The sequence below is a fragment of the Dermacentor albipictus genome, chromosome 6 (assembly GCF_038994185.2).
Source record: "Dermacentor albipictus isolate Rhodes 1998 colony chromosome 6, USDA_Dalb.pri_finalv2, whole genome shotgun sequence".
NCBI lineage: Eukaryota > Metazoa > Arthropoda > Arachnida > Ixodida > Ixodidae > Dermacentor > Dermacentor albipictus.
The window spans coordinates 72347532-72368585 of NC_091826.1; the positions used below are offsets into that span (position 1 = coordinate 72347532).

General features: G+C 45.5%; 1 protein-coding gene across 1 annotated transcript; it reads left to right on the top strand.

Annotated features, from left to right (window-relative positions):
• Positions 1–1306: 1306 nt before the first annotated feature.
• LOC139046907 (uncharacterized) lies at positions 1307–20578 on the top strand. Its single transcript, XM_070520835.1, has 4 exons — positions 1307–1797; positions 4822–4901; positions 13607–13803; positions 20203–20578. The coding sequence occupies exons 1-4, from the start codon at positions 1575–1577 to the stop codon at positions 20519–20521; spliced, it is 819 nt and encodes a 272-aa protein (XP_070376936.1). The 5' UTR covers positions 1307–1574; the 3' UTR covers positions 20522–20578.
• The last annotated feature ends 476 nt before the right edge of the window (positions 20579–21054 follow it).

Genomic DNA, 21054 nt, shown 5'->3' on the forward strand with positions numbered 1-21054 from the left:
TCTATTGAGGTAGATCCGGATTTTGAGGCGCATGTACATTGCAATTTTTGAATTTATTGCACTGGAAACTGCGTAATATGATCATCTTGTCATGAAAAATAAACTAAATTTTCGTAAAGGACACTTTGATTGAATATTGTTTTCACTTAACTTTTGTCTTGTCGCGCAGCAAAAAGAAAGTATGTAGTCGATGTATCTTCGACCTCGATGTCTTCAAGGAACCAATTTATCCCGTAATAAGAAAGAAGATATAGGTAGAAGAAACACAATTTTAACATAATTGCGAACAAGCCAGAGCTGCGTTCACGCCAAAGTTAGACTGATGTACTATACATTCTCATTATTGCGTATGTGCTAAATGCCTTGTAGTGATGTAGGTGTGAAAACTTCCTTTGGTTTGTCGTAATTTTACGCACACGTGAAAACAGCCAAAGCTTTATAATGTAATAACAGTCCATCTCGCAGAGTGCTCACGCAAGAGTCATATGAAGAGAAACTTAAATAAAAAAACATGATTTTTGTTTGATGAAAGGGCATTCGCAATAAGAAATAATAAAAGTAATCTGTGAAAGCAGTATAACACTTGCGCGGTTAGGCAGCATATGTAGTTGTGCAAAAACGTGCTGTATGCATACTTTGACGTATGCAGGTCTTCATTTTTATCTTTTTTTTTGTTGAACACCCGTACGTTTGATGCAACTGCCACATTACAAGAACCATTACTCATTCGTAAAGCTAGGGTTGTGTAATGCCGCCCCGGAATAATCTATAGACAGAAGGCGACCTGACACGTAAATGAGTTTGGTTCCATTATCGCCCGCTTGCTTCGTTTCGATTTATACAGTCCCCTGAAGTGGGCGGCTCGGCACACACAATACAGCGCATGCAGTCTAACTAAGTCTGCATGCCTGAAACATAAATCACGCGCAGAAGCTCTTTCAGACGACCAGCCGCAGATTCATGGCGCGAGTCGCCTGTCAAGCGCCGATCCCTCTTGCGTATGGCTAACCACCATCGTCGACACTACCGTTTGCTTCGGAGTCTCTCGTACAGGGTTTGGCAATTACCCCGCTTGTGCGTTTGTATGGCCGCCTTATTTGCGTTCTGAGATGGCCGCTTCTACAGTACGGGCGGCTCAGCAAGACGTGCACAGGAAGTGTCGGTAACCATCCGCGATAGGATGCAGTCCATTGTCGCGCAAATTGCCGTTGACGCGAGCGGAATCAACACGCCAGTCATGAAGGGTCGCACGACCAAACTTTGCCGTCTCATTTATTCGCGTTTCGTCGGTTATATAGGGCAGCCGCCCGTTCTGAATGTGGACAAAATGGACCGCGAGCTGTTTTCGGAGAACCAAGCCCGACTACCGCCTCGAATCTGCTGATTGAACAATGCGGATGTTCTGCTTCTTTGTGAGTGCTTGTGCTTGTGCCGGTGCTTGAACACTGCTCCTCCGACGACAAAATAGCGTGATGCTTGGCGGACGAAGCTCTTATCGTTGCGTCCATCCCTTTGGTTTGCTCACATCCGTCAGCCCAACATGAAGTTAACACTCCAAGAAAATAGGAAAAAGAATGCTTTTACCCGAATTACAGCACAATCGTTGCCAAGGAACAGTGCGGCGACAGTCCGAACCTGAAACTGTGGACGCGCACCACGTGGCTTTCTCTTTGGACAAGAAAGAAATGGACTCCTGGTCCATCTGGACGCTGCTGCTTCTGTTGGCTCTGTTCTGCGACATCAACAACGCTTTCTTCCTTCCCTTCTTCGGCGGCCCTCTCACTTCTCCGAATAATGGTAGGCAAACGTTGGAGTGAGGTTGAAACATGTTGCCATTTACCAATAGCCACTGACTTTGCTACAAAAACATTGAATGAAACGGGGTTAGTTGTAGCCATATGAAGGAAACAGCTAGGCAATGAAGCCTCATCATCATCATCATCAGCCTGGTTACGCCCACTGCAGGGCAAAGGCCTCTCCCATACTTCTCCAACAACCCTGGTCATGTACTAATTGTGGCCACGCCGTCCCTGCAAACTCCTTAATCTCATCCGCCCACCTAACTTTCTGCCGCCCCCTGCTACGCTTCCCTTCCCTTGGGATCCAGTCCGTAACCCTTAATGACCATCGGTTATCTTCCCTCCTCATTACATGTCCTGCCCATGCCCATTTCTTTTTCTTGATTTCAACTAAGATGTCATTAACTCGCGTTTGTTCCCTGACCCAATCTGCTCTTTTCTTATCCCTTAACGTTACACCTATCATTCTTCTTTCCATACCTCGTTGCGTCGTCCTCAATTTGAGTAGAACTCTTTTCGTAAGCCCCCAGGTTTCTGCCCCATAGGTGAGTACTGGTAAGACACAGCTATTATATACTTTTCTCTTGAGGGATAATGGCAACCTGCTGTTCATGATCTGAGAATGCCTGCCAAACGCACCCCAGCCCATTCTTATTCTCCTGATTTTTTCCGTTTCATGATCCGGATCCGCCGTCACTACCTGCCCCAAGTAGGTATATTCCCTTACGACTTCCAGTGCCTCGCTGCCTATTGTAAATTGCTGTTCTCTTCCGAGACTGTTAAGCATTACCTTAGTTTTCTGCAAATTAATTTTTAGACGCACTCTTCTGCTTTGTCTCTCCAGGTCAGTGAGCATGCATTGCAATTGGTGCCCTGAGTTACTAAGCAAGGCAATATCATCAGCGAATCGGAAGTTACTAAGGTACTCTCCATTAACTTTTATCCCCAATTCTTCCCTATCCAGGTCTCTGAATACCTCCTGTAAACATGCTGTGAATAGCATTGGAGAGATCGTATCTCCCTGCCCGACGCCTTTCTTTATTGAGATTTTGTTGCTTGCTTTATGGAGGACTACGGTGGCTGTGGAGCCGCTATAGATATCTTTCAGTATTTTTACATATGGCTCGTCTACGCCCTGATTCCGTAATGCCTCCATGACTGCTGAGGTTTCGACAGAATCAAACGCTTTCTCGTAATCAATGAAAGCTATATATAAGGGTTGGTTATATTCCGCACATTTTTCTATCACCTGATTGATAGTGTGAATATGATGTATTGTTGAGTAGCCTTTACGGAATCCTGCCTGGTCCTTTGCTTGACAGAAGTCTAAGGTGTTCCTGATTCTATTTGCGATTACCTTAGTAAATAGCTTGTAGGCAACGGACAGTAAGCTGATCGGTATATAATTTTTCAAGTCTTTGGCGTCTCCTTTCTTATGGATTAGGATTATGTTAGCGTTCTTCCAAGATTCCGGTACGCTCGAGGTCATGAGGCATTGCGTATACAGGGTGGCCAGTTTCTCTAGAACAATCTGTCCACCATCCTTCAACAAATCTGCTGTTACCTGATCCTCCCCAGCTGCCTTCCCCCTTTGCATATCTCCTAAGGCTTTCTTTACTTCTTCTGGCGTTACCTGTGGGATTTCGAATCCCTCTAGGCTATTCTCTCTTCCACTATCGTAATGGGTGCCACTGGTACTGTATAAATCTCTATAGAACTCCTCAGCCACTTGAACTATCTCATCCTGAAGCCTACGAAAGCCGAAAAGAAATTGACTGTTGACTTTAATTGAAAGGAAACAGTATTTACTGGCTTATGTTTACTAAAATGAAGAAATAACAATAATCTTCTTGTGCTACGTTTACAGAAATGAATAAATAAGAATGATTGGCGCAACCATTTTTGTAGAGATGATTGGCGACGTTCATGCGATTATCAATTTATCTTACGATTGATGTGTAATTAGTGATGATACGTTTTATATGATTTGGTGATTATTAAGAAGAGCGGCACCTATTCAGCCACAAATACCCAATGACTCAAGTTGGCGTCAAAGACGATAATTGAAGAGCGGAAGATAACGAGGGGCCTATGCTGGCGTGAAGGGAAAATGGTTCGATCAGGAGGAGATAGATACCGCAAAAAGTGCATGAAGTATTCCGAGAGTGCTATTCGCATTCATATTTCTTCAATTCAATTAGACACAACATGTATATGCTCTCTTGGGACTCGTTGTCTGCCTGCTTTAAATGAATGTATCCAACAAAGAAACCGAGAGCACTCAGGTGCACGTACTCTGGTCAGAGTAGGTAGACTAGAGAGAACTCTGGGGCAACGATCGCTCAACTGACGTGGCAATGATGGTTAGTACATTGAATTGGTCTTACCTTCGTGTTTGTGGCTTCGGACGTTCTTGTGGCGTTGCCCGTTACGCTTCATCTCTCTAAATTTCCAAGAAAAACTATCTTTTTTTTTGCTAACCACAGCAAGCCAATTAGTCTCGGCATACACGCGCAATCATTGTTAATTGTGTGGTTTATAACGTGATATACTGTTGAAAATTAGCAATAACAAAGTCACAAAGCCGTTTGAAGCCATAAAGAGGACGTATAGAAAAATTCACGTGCTTTCCAGCAATTCTGTGTGGGCTGAAGGGCTGTTATTTAGTAGACGATAGAGTCAGAGTTCTCTCTAACAATTGCTTCCGTGAAAAAGTTATCAGAAGGTAGGTCAGCGGCTCTGTAAAGTACTAGCGACTCTTGCTGTTCAGTAAAATAACGTAAAGTGATTTTAGACAAGAAGTTTACATAAGTAACGTAATTTCCTTACTAAAACTTACGCAAGCTGATTGCAGGCAGGTTGCTAAATGGTGAAGAATGTGCACTGTTCTGTTGTCTCCTATTCATTCAACAGTTGGCATAAAGGCACTTGTACACGTATATCCGATTTCTTTCCTTGTGCGCTCTCTCCTTGCACCATACAAAAGAATGTACCACCTCACCGCAAAGCCTTCAAATTGCAGGAGACGATGAAGGTTTTTACTCGGTGGAGATAGGAGGTTCACCAACGTATCACGACGTGACTCTGCCGCCTGGCGTGGAGGTAGGTTAACGCTTTTTAATCTGTATACCTTCCAATTACCGATGGTCGTGAGTATCAGAAGTTTAAAGGACAGCAACGATTACTGCTTTAATTATAGCTCCGTTACTTCAAAACCTCTTTTAAGGTGCGCGAACCACTTCGAACATGACGACGGAACAAATCACAACAGAATGCAATGAACTGACTGCATTCTGTCGCGAAGCGAAAGATACAAGCGCAGGCACATTCGCGGGTATCGTTCACGTACTTTAGATGTCCCCACTTACAAATACACCGTTAGTTTTTCTTCGAATAAAGCCGAGTTACTAGGACGTAGTATTACGGCTTTTTTTCCCCTGAAGAGCTCCAATATTCCTATAATTCAGTATCATTTTGCAGGCTGAATAAATAAAGAAATTATCATCTGCCTATTTCTGCTTGTTTTTTTTTGTCCACTGCACTATGGAGGGCTCTCCCAACGATTACTAAGCGCCCCTGTTTTGCGCTAGGTGATTGCAATTTGCGCCTGCAAATGTCTTAATTTCAACACCCCACCTAGTTTGCTGCCGTCTTGGACTATGCTGCGCTTCTATTGACACCCATTCTATAACTCTAATGGTACAGTAGTTATTTACCCTACGTACTACATGGACTGCCCAGCTATATTTTTCTTTCTCTTAATGTCAACTAAAATATTGGCTATACATTCTTGCTTTTTGATCCACATCGCTCTCTTGTCTCTCAACGTTACGCCTAACATGTTTTGTTAAATCGGTCTTTGCATGGTCGTTAATTGGTTCTCCAGTTCTTTTTTTGTTAACCTCCAAGTTTCTACCCTATATGAGCATCGGTAGAACGCAGTCATTGTACACTTTTTCTTGCAACAACAGTGGCAAGCTCCCACTCAGGCCTTTACAATGCCTGCCGTATGGACTACAACCCATTTTTATTCTTCTGTAAGTTTTCTTCACATGTCAGGGTCACCTGTGAGTTATCTACCTAGATAAACGTACACCTGTACAAGATATGCAGTCTGAGTGGCGATCACGAATTCTAGTTTCCTTGCCAGCCTATTGAACGTTATATTTGTCGTCTGCATATTAATCTTCGAACCCCACTCTTCCACTTTCTTGGTTAAGGTCCTCAATCATTGATGAAAACTGCAGAACACGAGGCGTTTTAAAATGCGGAAGGCAAGGGCTCGTGCCAGTGCTATCTTTGGCAGTTGAATTAATAAATTCCATCCGACAGGCATCAGCCTCTGTGTACAACATAATTTTGGTGCCTTGAAACCCGGGAGAAGACTGGCATCCTATACCGACGATGTATCTACTGCGACGCCGCAAAGACGTACTTCGAGCGACTGCTACAAGACTAATCTTGTTCGCCACCTAAGCGTTACGAGCCAAGCATTCTTCGCCGTCCGACCTTCAAGTTATTTTGAGTGACTTGCAGGACAAGAACTCGCCGCTTGTAGCGCTTAAGGAAAAGATTGTCAACCTCATGAAGGAAGGTGGCGAGTATGAGGTGGAAGCCACCGTAGCCCGAGCACCACGGCAAGATCCGCGATAACATGCGCCTGGTTTGCTTCCTTTTGGATTCTGATGCAAGGGCTGCAGATAGCGCGACACATACCATTGTGCGCGAATGTTGTCCGTGAGCCTTGTAGACCCAAGGTGTCTTAACTCAAGGAAGTTGCCGATAACCGACACGCGAGTTGCTCCACCGAAACTACAGGTACCCTTGTTTGCTGAGCTTCGCATGTGGCAAGGTTCCGGGAAACATTTAGAGACAACCATCCATAACAACCGCGAGCTGTCGGACATAGAAACGTTATCGTATTTAAGCTCAAACTTAACCGGAACAGCGAAACGTGCACATCAAGGTGTGCGCCTGGCGGAAGTGAACTACGCGTTAGCGGTGAAAATGCTCCTGGAGAAGCTCGATCGTCCTAGTTCGCTCACTGACAACCAATCCACAGTTTGCTTGCCATAGCGCCCGTAGGCGCCCTTATCGCAGCTGCGAGAACTCTACGAAAAGGTGCCCTTTCGTACGAGCTGCCTCAATCAATCAATCAATCAATCAATCAATCAATCAATCAATCAATCAATCAATCAATCAATCAATCAATCAATCAATCAATCAATCAATCAATCAATCAATCAATCCATCAATCAATCAATCAATCAATCAATCAATGTTTGTTATTTACAAAGGTGGTAATACTGTGTTGAATATACAGAAGGAGGTCCCATAGCTCAAGGCTGTAAGGGGACCTCCTGTTTTGAGGTGCCTACCTTACCTAGCATAAGTGCCTCGGTGGCTAGCCTAGCTGCCTGGCCTAAGTCCCCAGCCTAGCGTCAGAATTCGCGGTTCTCGAAGATATCAGCATTCTCTACCGTCAACGCATGGAGGAAACTGAGACCGACGACTAGGCTACTTCGATGTTGCGGCATGAGGAAGTGGAAAGGTCATGAATTTCTTGCAGGCGCAAGTCGAGAGCAGAGAAGAGAACCGAGCCTCCCGTTCAAGGTCCCTACCGAAAAACACCCCCGCGGGAGAAGGGCGATGCCAGCCTTGTCTATCACCACCAGTACCGTCAGCATTAGCGCTGGCCGCAGGATCTGCATCGAACGACCATCCTTGCTGCTTACTGTGCATTCCACGTGACCACACTATAAAAGACTGCCACATCACAGTGGCATCCGACGAAATTAGACGCCGACTAACTGGAAAAAAATTGTTTTACGTGCGGCAGAGAGGGACACGACGCAAGAAAGTGCCACGCGCAACACAGCATGGCTTAAGTGCGAGTACTGCTCGAAACGTCATCTTTCAGCACTTTGCGCCATATGAAAACAAGACAGCAACCACCCGCCTACCGAGAGCAGTGATACACTTGTCAACCACGACATAACAAAAAGTGACAAGTCGCCAGTGCCAAAGTGCTCCAGCCAGCAGTTCTACAAGTCTGCACTTGTCCTGATGCAAACGGCCACAGCGTGGGCTTCTGAAAACCGCAATTTTGAGTTTGTACGATTATTGCTTGACATCGGCAGGGAGTAAATGTTTGTTCGACGCGACCTGGGCAACAGGCTCGACCTTTCTTCCTTCCTCTCTGTGCGGACGTTTGGAAGTTCTAAGTGTTTCCGCTATTACAGTTGTCGAAGTGTGAGGCTCAAACTACACAGTCGGTTCGACTCCCGCGACATCATCACATCATCGTAGATGAGTTTCAGGTACCGGAAGTCTGAACCATGATGACTCCAGCCATCGGACACGATCTCCTCGCATAGTTGCGGGAACGCAAGATGCTTATCGCAGGTATGCATCGGCTGGGCGATGGGCCGGTACCGACAATCAGTGCGCTTATAGGATCAGGCTACTATTGGCGTAATGTTACTGGAAGAATAGAGCGCCTAAGCAGCGACCTATGCGCAGTTGGGACGGTCTTCGGTTGGCTAGTGCAAAGCGTCTACACATTAAGGCCTGCGAATGACTTGCCTAATTGGAACAACTCCAGCAAATCTGCCCTATTCATACCGTGTGAGCTGAACGGGCAAGCCGCATATGATATTGCTGACCCGACGGAGATGTGGCGGCTCGGTGCAATACGGATCACCCACTCTCAAGATACCGCAACGTTTGTGGCGCAGTTCACACAGTATGTGCACAAGTAAGCTGGATGTACATGGTTCATACTATGATAAGACTCCAAGGTCGATTGATTAGCGCAAACAGAAGTGTCGCCGAAAACCCGCTCAGACGCCTTCTTCAGCGCTTCGAAGGACAGCGGGAGCTTCCGCCGCCACTTCGCACCATGCAGTCTTTCGTAGAGAACCTATTACTACGAAGATACGCGTAGTGTTTGACGCCTCCTCTCGCGAGTCATCGTTCAACGCTATTTTGGACAAAGGGGTCAAACTTGGTACCGAGCTCTTGCAAATGCTTGTACAGTTCAGGATGAACGCAATTATCCTGAGAGCAGATATCCGGAGGGCTTTCTTTCTTATTTATATTTGACAAGAAGATCGCGACACTCTTCGCTTTCTATGGGTCGACCGACTAGCTGACGAAGAGGGTACAATACCTTCTGTCATCGAATGGTGAATGACTCGTGTGCCCAGCGTCGTCTAGCCCTTTCCTTCTATGTGTTACTGTGCAACATCGCTTCGAAATGTGGACAATGACTCAGCCAATAATAGTTACAGGCCTAGAGACGTCATTTTACGTGGACGACTTCGCCATATGTGTTTCCGCGGAAGAAGAGGCCCTCGAGATCTACCGCGCTGCAGTGGTTACTTTAGCAGATGGAAGTATGGAGGTGAGAATGTAGTTCTCCAGCTCCAGCCTTCTTCATCGTCAGTTCCTGAAAGACGACACTTCTCTCGAGAACACTGGGGATGTCTGAGCAACAACAAAATTGCTTGGTTTAGTATGGGGCCGTAACGCTGACAACATCGTGCTTACTACCAAAGCCGTTTCCGCGTACGTCTCTGCACGGTAAGCCACGAAATGCACCATCCTGCAGTAGTTTGCAAGACTTACGATCTGTTAGGCCTCATGTCTCTGTACGCCATTCAAGAGGAATTATTCTTGCAGCAGCTGTGGCGAATGAACCCACCGTAGGACCAGCCATTACAGAAAGACGTCGAGAAACAGTGGACATCCGAACTACCGATGCTCCCCTCGCTGCGCATTCACGTAGCGTCATTTGTTCCACTCTGCAACGGATTCCACCGTTTGAACTTCACCTGTTTTGCGATGCAAGCCCACTGATATACGTGTGCCACCGTCTACATGCCTTACTAGATCAAAGGAGAAAAGTTTAAGTTTCAGCTGCTCATGAGCAAGTGCAGGGTCCCACCGCCGACAACTACCTGACTGCCACAACTAGAGCTGCTTGCGTGCCTGTTGGCTGCAGATTGTGGAAATACCTAGGAGGAAGTCCAGAAATATCCAGCTGTTGCGGTGTTTTAGAGCGACTCATTCATAGCCCTACATTGGATTGCTGCTGACCTTAAGCGATCGGGTACGTTGGTGGGAAACTGTGTTCTCAAAATACGTGTGACTTCCGAGTATTCTTGGAAGCACTGCGTAGGCAACAACAATCCAGCAGACCTGCTCATGCGTGGAGCAGCAGCCCTATCATTCACCCGCAAGCCACTGCGATGGACCCCTCTACATGGTTGTCAGACCATCATTTGCAATGGTCTGCGAAGATTTGTTCTGATCTTTGACCAGAGGCAGCTCCTTCACCGGATGTCCTTTCTAGCGAGACTAGTAAAGTGTACTGTAGTGACAGTAGTGACTTCCCGCTGTAGTATCACGCACTGTGCCCCCACACGAGCTAGTACTTGAGGTTGAAAGCTTTGGGCGCACCTCCCGATTACACTTGAATCACAAGGTTTCGTCGGAAAGCTTCGCAGAACAAGCAGTCTTTTTCAGGACCACTAACAGCGTCAGAGGTGCAGCGGGCGGAGGTGCATTGGTTGAGACTTGTCCAACCAATGGAAGGACAACCAGTTTCCAACACATCCAGTGTGTGACGTTACAAGCGTTTCTTGACCGTGACAGACTGCTTTATGTAGGAGGGTCAACTGCAGCAGCTTTACGGCCGATACGACTTGAAACATGCGATCTTGCGTCCTGCAGATCACGCATGCACCGACCTCTTGGCTGATGTAGTCCACGAGCGACTATTACGTGGATGAGTTTAACTCACCCTCCTGGATCTTCGGAAGTGCTTTTGAATTCCCAATGGACGTCGTACAGTGAAGCGCGTTCTAAAAGCGTGCTTAGCATGCCGCTGATGGCGCCTAATCTCGCGGTTGGTACTGTGGCACCCCTGCCAAAGGAAAGAATCCCTGAAGCAACATCGTATGAAATGGTGAAGATTGACTTCCGTGGCTCACTCTACTGCCGTGCTGAATTACCCACGACTGTAAAAGTACACAACGTTGCTTGTGCTGTGACGAGGGCAGTATGCGTGGAGTTGACCGCATATTTGACAGCTCAAGAATTTTTACTCGCCTTCAGGCGCTTTTCAATAGGGTGTGGAATTCCTGCCATCATGCAATCCGACAACGCGAAAGCATACCGCTGCAGAGCCAAGCATTTTTATGCTCTGCTTTGAAAGACAACGTTCAGGACTGTGCCAGCTCTCAGCGAATCCAATGGCGCTTCATTGTTGAACGCGACCCTAGTGAGCAGGCTTTTGGAAGCGCGCAACCAGCACAATTAAGGATGCACCAAAGCATTGCCTGGGAGGGAGCAGCTTACGTTTCAACGAGCTATTCACCATACTTGCTTAAGCTGAAATGGCAGTTAATGGTCGTGCACTCACTTGCTTGGAGGGTGACGTCACATCCACAGACGTTCCTACTTCCTCGCCCTTCGTAGTCGGCAAGCGTCTCACAACTTTGCCAGCAGAACGGGAAAACCTTGACCTTAGTGCCGCTGCTCCTGACATTCGACGACGAGTTCGGCATCGGTGGCAGCTGCTTCGGAGGCTTTGGAAGCGGTGGAAGAAAGAATACCTTCTGTTCTTTCGTGCTGCTCACCACAGCAAGCCTATGCCATTATAGGAGTTAAAGCCCGAGGACCTTGTCATCATCGATGACATAAACGCACCGCTTCTGACATAGAAAACGTACTGTGTCGTTAAAGCGTTTCCAAGAAGATACAGTATTGCACGGTTCTACCTGGTACTGCTGTCAAACGGCCAGCAAGTGCGGCGCCCTATTCAGAGGCTCTACCTCCTGGAGGCGCACACATGCAATTCGGCCGCGGGTTGCGATAAAAACTGAAGAAGACGAAGAGCTTGAAAACGCGGGAGGCGAGGGCTAGTGCCAACGCCATCTTGGCCAGTTTAATTAATACTAAACCGAATCTGGCGGATGTGAGTCTTTGTCCTTGCCACTTGTTGTAATTCGTCCCCAGAGTTGCGGAACAGGAAGATGTGACCTGCAAACCGAAGGTTGCTGAGATAGTCGCTGTTGATCCTCACTCCTAAGCCTTGCTGGTCTAATAGATTAAATACTTGCAAGCACGCACTACTTAAGAGTATTCAATCTTAAGGATTCAATGCTTCTAAGGTAAGTGTAAGCAGTGGAGAAATTATGTCTACTTGCCTGACCCCTTTCTCGATAGGTTATTTTCTACTTTTCTTGTGGCGAATGAAGGTAGCTGTGGAATATTTGTAGATATTTCCTAAGATATCCACGTATGCCTCCTGTAGTTGATTACGCAATACCTCTATGACTGCTGGTATCTATGCTGAAATAAATGCCTATTCATAGTCTATAAAAACCATATGGAGAGGGTGATTGTATTCCACAGATTTCTCAATTAGCTGATTGATGACGCAAGTGTGATCCATTGCAGGATATCCCGTCTTGAAGCCATTCTGTTTCATTGATTGATTGAAGTCAAGTGCTGCCCTGATTCTATTGGAAAATATTTTGGTGAAAATGTACATCGCTGAAAGAAAGCTAATGGACTTATAATTCTTCCGTTCTTTACATTTTTTTCTTCTTATGGATTGGTATAATGTTGACATCCTACCAGGTTTCTGGTACGCTTGAAGCCATAGTCGAGTATAAAGCTTCACAAGCACGCTGCGTCAACTCTTTGATGTCGTAAAAAACCTACTACAAACTTGCCACCACTTATCTTTCACTTTTACGTGGTCATCTGGACTGTCTAGGCTGTGCTTTATGTTCTGGGAATTCTGTCTAAATAGGAGCACCTGGACTTGTTCACTGAAACTTATAGTACGTTCGCATGACATTTCGCACAATGGTAAAATTGTGAATTCATTTATTCAAGTAGCACGTGTGCATGCATTAACAGCAGTTTCGTCGGCAAAAAATCTTGCGTGCGTATTGTCCAGAGCGAGGTCACTAAGAAAATGCAGATTTTGCTGCAACGGAACAGTGGTGCCATCTCTTGATGCATCTCACCATAGCGAAGACAGATGGCGCCATCGTGCCTTTGCTATGAAATCGACATTTTTAAAGAGACGTAGCCGTAGACAACTAGCGGTTCAAATCTATCGCGGACTAACCATGAAATCGATGCACGCCAACGGGATATATATCGGAGTGTCATCCACCGCAAAATTTTACCCCTCTGCGGAACTGGAGCGGGAACGAGCGTGAAAAGGCAATTCAAAAAGTCATGTATACGTGGCACTCCTGTTTAAGCAAAATTCGGTAGAACAACAATACTCGCTATCTTTTGTACTGTTACAGAGTTCGAGTGACAGGTTATTTTGATACTTTTTAGGAATACATATTACTTCGGACGTTGCGTACGTGAACGGGAGGCGGGGGGTTATGTTAATGGGTACTTGTGCATAATTCAGTATACTTATTTCTTTTTTACCGGTAACCGCGGCTCTGTAACACGTAATAATAAATATGTTATAACACAAAACGTCACATGTGCGAAAAATAAAGATAGAAGTAGTCTAAATATAGTAAACGACGTCTGAATATAGTCTCAAACACGCTAGAGCACGGAGACCGAAAAAGGCGAGGACAAGGTGCACCTACATGCTCCATCGAGTCCCAAACAACTGTGCTTTCTTTAAGACAGTACAATTCGACAAAATTACAACGTATTTAATGGAAGTGGCTGTTACTGTCCTAATATGTTTTGTATTTCACTGCTTCAACTGGTAAGGTGGCTATAAAAGAGACACGTGCCTGCCGCCCTCGCAGATTTTGCGACTACAGCGACCACTCATCCATAAGATTGAGGTGGAGATCACCACTGGCCGGGAGATTCAGCGTAACCTGACGAGCATGCGCGAGCTCCTGGTTGTGGAGCTGGAGAGAACGAGCAGCACGCCGGAACGGATAGAAATCCAGCACAGGATCAGCAGGATCGACATACTTCTCACTCAAGTGCGCACCAGGTAAGAAATTTTTTTTTTCGTGGAAATGCGAGAAAACACACCATAAATATAGGACAATGAAAGTGTATGTTTACTGGAAATTTTGATACATCCATCGATCCATCTGTCCGATCTATCTATCTATCTATCTATCTATCTATCTATCTATCTATCTATCTATCTATCTATCTATCTATCTATCTATCTATCTATCTATCTATCTATCTATCTATCTATCTATCTATCTATCTATCTATCTATCTATCTATCTATCTATCTATCTATCTATCTATCTATCTATCTATCTATCTATCTATCTATCTATCTATCTATCTATCTATCTATCTATCTATCTATCTATCTATCTATCTATCTATCTATCTATCTATCTATCTATCTATCTATCTAATCTATCTATCTATCTATCTATCTATCTATCTATCTATCTATCTATCTATCTATCTATCTATCTATCTATCTATCTATCTATCTATCTATCTATCTATCTATCAGTCAATCTACACACACACACCCCAACAGAAAACCCGATTTGTGATGACGCAAAAAGTGCAAGAATCTGCCGTCGCCAAAACGAAGAGATCGAAGTAAATCAGAAATGTTTCATGTCCAAAAAGAGCAACAAATTTTGTTCGCTAGAAAGAGAATATCGCATTTATGAGGGTGCATGAGAAGACACTTCAATCGGCCAGACTGGCGCTGCGTTGTCATAAGGAAGATCATTCGACTGCATGTCATGAGCAATCCCTGACGTAAAGCCTGACATATGGCAGAAGGAAAGGTTTGTTGACGGGAGACGTCATGCTCACGACGCAAATTTCTAACGTGCGTCGGGACGTTCGTCCTTGCGTCCAACAGAATGGCGCCCAGCATAGAGTTGCTCGGATATTTATCGAAGCTGCCCGTCCTGCTTTGCATCTTGGTTCGAAGCAATAAAGCCAAGACAGTGGCGTGAGTCAGCGTGAAGCACATGCGCAAACAATAGAACACGCTGGGGATGACATAGCCGTGATTCGAGCAGGCGCAGAAAATGGAAGGTGGGGTAAAATAAGGCTGCGTTTTGCTCGCGAAGTCACATCACACACACGCCATAAGTCTGGTAGGGTTTGACACAATGACGCAGGTTATACAACGAATTTTTCCGTCCCTCGTTCGCACTCGCCCTGCACCTCACCAGAGAGGGAAAACGTTGAGATGTTTTCTTTCATGAAACACAGGTGCTTGATTGTCAGGCGCCCTGGCATGCCCCTTCAGGCGCTGGTTGAAAAGTAGGATATGACAAGGCGATCACAGGAACAGATGGCACCCACAGTCTACTCTCCCTCCCCTTTCCATCCTCACATAAACTGATAATGAAGTTGCATAGGGCCAGTGCTTTTCAAGAATATTAGCAGTTCTGTGGATTCCGTCAGAGCATGCCACATGCCCAGTTCCTGATTTTGTTCCGCGGCTAGGCCACCTTGACGACGTCATGACGAGCTGCGGAAACTTGTAGGCGCCCTTCCTAAGGATGGCGGGGTTGGTTCATGCGGTTAGTATGGAATAGCCGCTCAGTGTGCTTGTTAGCGTCTGAAGGAGACTCGCGTAAAGCCGTCAACCCTGCAATGCAATCAGGCGATATTTGTTTTCGGCCGCCACTGTAAGCCACAGATAAGGGTTAACTCTAGTAGCTGAGGGCCTGACCTACTGATTTATTTATTTTGAATTGCGAATACTGGCAACAAGTCAACTTCGTTAGCAACGTTAATAACGTTAACTTCCCAAAGTATGAGAACAAGTCAAGTGTGAAATTTTAGCTTAGTGGTCCCCAAGTGTAGTATAAATATAAGTATAAATAAATTAAATGAAGTAAGTGTACGCGAGGCAGGCACTTGCAGATATAAAAAGAAAGGCATAAAAATAAAATATATCACATTCCTCATAGCGCGACGGATGGGCTTCAGAAAACAGTCTAAGTTTTCAAGTGTATCTAGCAAACACTTCACAGATACTTCACAGAAGATGAGAAAAAGAAATAAAGCGGCCGCAAAGCTTTGAAATGCTACACGTGGAACATGACACATAGAGACAAGCACATATGCAAACGCAAAATCGCACTCGAGGTCTATACGTCAATGGTTACAAGTCAACCTCAGTGACAAGAGGCGCACATATAAACAGATACGCTCTTGTGAGAAATGTGAGCCTTGCATTTTCAGAGCTCCTATGAGTAAAGGGGCGCTGACACCAGCGCTGAAGCCACCGTGAGGCCTCTATGGACTATGAGTACATGTTTACTGCCAATCACGCAGCAGAACGTTGAAATTCCGAGCACACTCTATATTTATTTGGCACACATCACTAACCAGTGACATTGCTGTAAAATTAAATGGAAGCGTTCTCCGCAAGGTAGCGTAGAAATGCTTGCATAACAGGCAATCACTTTTTGACGGCCACTAACGGGTCACCAAACATCGCGATCGAGCATGTCAAACCACACTTGTCGAAAAATGGCAACTTTCATTGTACACCTTGGTTGACAAAGCACCTCACTGCACAAGTCACACCTACCAACAGTTGTATCGGATCATTGCATCTACCGCGTTCCCATCGTGTTGTCCTGCCCCTTTTTATTGCGTTAAACTGTAAATAATGTGTGACAAGTAGCCCATCGGCCCGTTCCTTTTGTTCTCTTCAGCGCACAATTTTCATTCATTAATGGGAATTAGCGGATCCATTCACGCTTTTTTAGGCGTGATGGGACTACATCAGAGCATTGCGAGAACTACATGCCATGTCTTCTGTCTTGTGCAAGCCCTATTAGAAAGCCGTCCATGTCCTTCCCTCCGTCCATTTAAGAAAATTTTGCGCCAGTGGATTTCCTAATCGCTTCACAGCACTTAAATTCCTGATGTCCCTGAGTACATCTCGCTGCCTTTGGTGCCTACCCTGTTACTCTAAGAGACCAACCATTTTCAGCCCTATGGATGACATGGCTGGCGTACATATCTAAACGAATTAATTTTCATCAACTAAGAGCAACGCTGGATGGACGCCGCAAAAATAGACGAGAAGCCGCCGCCCTTCTTCCACGTTTCCATTTCGCTTCGCTCTGGCCTTCGAGAAATTTATGACGTCCCTATTCCGGTGTTGGCGTTTTTGATCGACCTTGTCATTTAGAGCGCTAAAACTTGAACTATGCCTGTCCTTTTCACGGTATTTTCTAGAGAACATAGAGTGGCAGTCAATGCATCCCTTGAGAAAGCTCCTGCCAACTTCAGCGGAGCCACTGAAGATGACGGAGCAACTTCGGTGATGACGTCAGCAATCGCGAGAAGAACCTTCAGAGCAGTTCCTCATGCTCATTGGCCCTAACTTGAAAGCTTCGTGAAAGAATGTTTTCATAACTATGTTTAGCGTGAGCAAATAACAGGTACAAAAAAGAGAGGAACACAAGTGCTTCTTGTGTTCTCTTTTTCTTGACCTTGCTTGCTTTCTTTGCTTCCGCTAAACACAGCCTACGAAGTTGTATCAAGTGCCTCATTCATAATACAATGCTTGCGGTTGTGGTAGCATTTCATTATCGGAGACAATATAGGTGACACACATTGAAGCATCATTGTGTGAGTTGTTATATTATAGGAACTGCAGTGCTTCCGGGATAGCGCCATTGAAATTGAAAAATAGGGGTGTTTCAGCACCACATACACGTAGTACGATGCACGAAACTCTCGAAATTCACTGAAAAGCATAAAAAGATTAAGTACACCAACAATATCACGAGAAAAAAAAAGTTGGTGGACGCTTAAGCTTCGTCTCTTAGAGTGGAACGCGATAGCAATAAAATATATATATCTGCTTCTCACGCTTCCCGCTCACTGCAGCTTATGTAACGGTAATGTTTGCCAGAAAACGCTGCCGGCGAACGCTGTGCATTAGGGCGAGCTTTATGGTAGAAACGCCGCCTCTTGCGCTGGCTTATCCAGGGGGTAGTGCACAGCCGCGCCAAAAAACAAAAAAAATTTCTACGACACGGGCCCCCTAACGCTAGCGCGTTAAAAAGAACAGAATAGAAATCGTCATTATCATGATATTCTTATGTCCGCTGTTAGACAAAGGCCTATATATCCCAGCGATGTACAATTACGCGTGTCTTGCGCTGATTCCAATCTGCACCTGCAAAGTTCGTAATTTCATCACCCCACCTGATTTTCTGCCATCCTCGACTGCGCTTCCCTTCTCTTGGCACTCATTATGTAACTCAAATGGCCCACCGGTTATCTGCTTTACGCATTGCATGGCACGCCCGGCTCCACCATATCCTCCTAATGTCAACTAGAATGTCGACTCCGGCAGTTTGCTATTGCGTATATTTATAGTATTACAAATAAGCAAGCGAAGCTGCTCGCGGCATAGGTCCGGTGTCGCACTCACTCCCGGAATTGGTCCATGCGATATCGGAGCAGTGTGCACGACAGCTCCAGCTACGGTTCGCACGTGTTCACATCGTTGTGTTCAAGGCCCGTAAGATGTTGCAACCGTGCTCTGGTTTCGCGCCTGTGGAGTGCGCGGCAGAGGCAGCAGAAGGGAACACAAATGGGGCACTGGCTCCCCGACTTGAACATGCTGCGTCGTGAATTCTGTTCTCGCGTGCCGCTCTTTACATGGCATTAAACGTATAATCATTTTAAACACTTGCATACCGTTGCCCGCAGTTTTCAAAGCAGTATGTATGGTTCCGCAGTGCTGTGCATAGTTGCACAACGTTCAATATAGTTGCATTGGTTCTCATAAATGCCCAGCGTCTACCAGCTTCGCCAACATAAGTCGTTTAGGAGAGCGTGAGGCAACAGGCGTGATTTAAAGATAACTTTTTATGGCATGGTTCGTTTTTCGTTTGATTATAATTCATTTTGTGTACTCGTTCCGAATCAATATATTTCTTTAATGGAACGCTTTGTATCCCTCCTGTGTGTTCTTTTCTTTCGCGTTGCTGTTGCTCTTCATATGGCATATAGCTTTGAATAACGACTTCTCGTTCTTTTCCTCTCATACAGAGTACATGTTGTTACTTATCAATGGGTCGCGTTTCATTTGCTGTTTAACTTTATCAAAGAGAAAGTTTGTTAGAGCTGGCTTTGCAAATTAAGCTTGTGCAATACCAAAACGCCATTCTTGCCGCAAGACTCTTGGTTAGCCAGCAAGGTACAAAAGACGATTGACGAAAGGGGACATTGCTCGGAAGTTCCCGCAGCAGTCTGTCACGACGTCATAAATTTTGACAGCGTCTGCTTGGAAGTTCAGAATTTTTTATCGGTAAATATGGACTACGTAACATATTAATTGAGCCAAGGACTTAAATTAGGAAGTTTCGAGATCATTATGTAGCCACTACAGCCGAAGTGCCGGAAAAAAAGAGAAAATAATTTGGAATTTGTGACGTAGCAACTCTAAATGTTAGGCCGAGAAATTCGAAAAATGTGAACTTTGACTTTCTTCTACTGATAAGCTACAACCGCGAAATCAATGAAGTTCGTCTATAATAATTAACATTTCTAAACTAATTTAGTGCTTCTCTTTACCGTCCCTTTAGGCGATGGAATCTCGTCAAGTTTTTTTCTCGTATTTACCGCGTTTATATTTATTTTCATTTGGCCACAACATGAAGCTGCGGTACTAGACGTTGCATTGGTAGCTGGCACTGGTAGCTTGTAATGCCGTCAGGTCATGCTGACAGGGCGGGAGAATATTGAACGACTTTTGGTCTGACCACTATGAAGTGGTATACCGCAGCCACTTGCCTAAACTTAACGCTGTGAAGTGATCAAATCTTCCCATGGGCCACTCCAAAGCACCATCTGCCATAAATGTTATGCGCCGGGGTTGCAGTAGCGGAGAGATTTTCGCTAAGGAGATGCGAAGGTGTTCTTCAGTATAAGAGTACGAAAGCGTTTCATTTATTTCAAATTGATTGAAAGGAAACGCAACTCGTGGCACACGGACAAGTTTCACCCTTGCAGGTTCAACACTAATAGACAAGTACGACCAACTTGCTCTGAGAAATTAGAGATTGCCTTTACCGTGAGGTTTCGGAGGCCTGCCTTTTTGTCCTGATCACTCGGTTCGTAATTTTCTGCACGACTATATAAGAAGACGGGAACATTGTTTAGTTTCTTCCGGCGACCGTCTTTTACCGGCTGACCACTGCCGCAAAGTTATCGCTCAGCACTGGACTTGAGGTACAACTTACAGTTCTGGCATCGTCTGGTTTACCACGTCACTGAGACGTCGCAATATCGTCAGTACTGGAGGCATAATATTCCAACGACTGTGAGGGCACGCACATACCCGTTACGTGTGCCGCGTTTACGCACATCTGAAAACTTTAGAAAGCACTGGCAATTTATCTCACTCCCTTTCCAGGACGGACGAGACGGAGCTGCGGTTCCGGGAGTTCTTGCAACGGGTTTCGACCGGCCAGATACGAACCGAGGGCGAGAGCCAGACCCTGCTGCAGGCCATCTGGTCCGGCTACCACAAGTCATTGCGCAACCTGGTCCGCCATGCGGCTGGATATCTGAGGAGCATCGTTCATGGTGTGACAGGCGCCCTGGCTAACCTGGGCATGGGCATCATCGACTACTACCGCCTCAAGTTCCAGCCACTCGAGCTCGCCGTCGACGCCCTGACGGGTCAAGGTTCCTTCCGGAAACCCATCGTTGGCATTATTGGCCGCCGATGAATGAGCTACTATATAGTTGGCATTTAATAAAAAATAAAGGCATCCTTGCGCTCACGGTGCGGAGGCTTGGATTGTCATATGCGTAGAAGATTGCTCAGAGCCATTATTTGGTCTTAACCTAAGTTCTATACAGGGCAGAAAAGTAAATTGGTAGATTTGGCGTAAAGCATAAAAATAGCGTGCGGAACATTACATGAATTTAACCTGACGCGTGAGACTCGCCTTCAACCTAGGTGGTAGAATTGGTGATTCGCTTTCTGGGAAACCGGCATGAAATGACTGTGACGCAGTCTTTGAACAGGCAAAACATTTCACTACAACAAATTTCTTTTTCATTCCTTTTCGCTAGCCATGCGCAAGTGGCGAATTCAGGCACACGAGGCTGCGCGGTGACATTCATTGGGATTCAGAATGGGGAACAAAATAAGAAAAAAAAACGAAATGAACCGTTATGAAACACGGTTCAAGAGGACGTGCACAAGATTGGTATAACATAAGAATCCTTTTATTTCACTCATTTTCCTTTTTAGTCT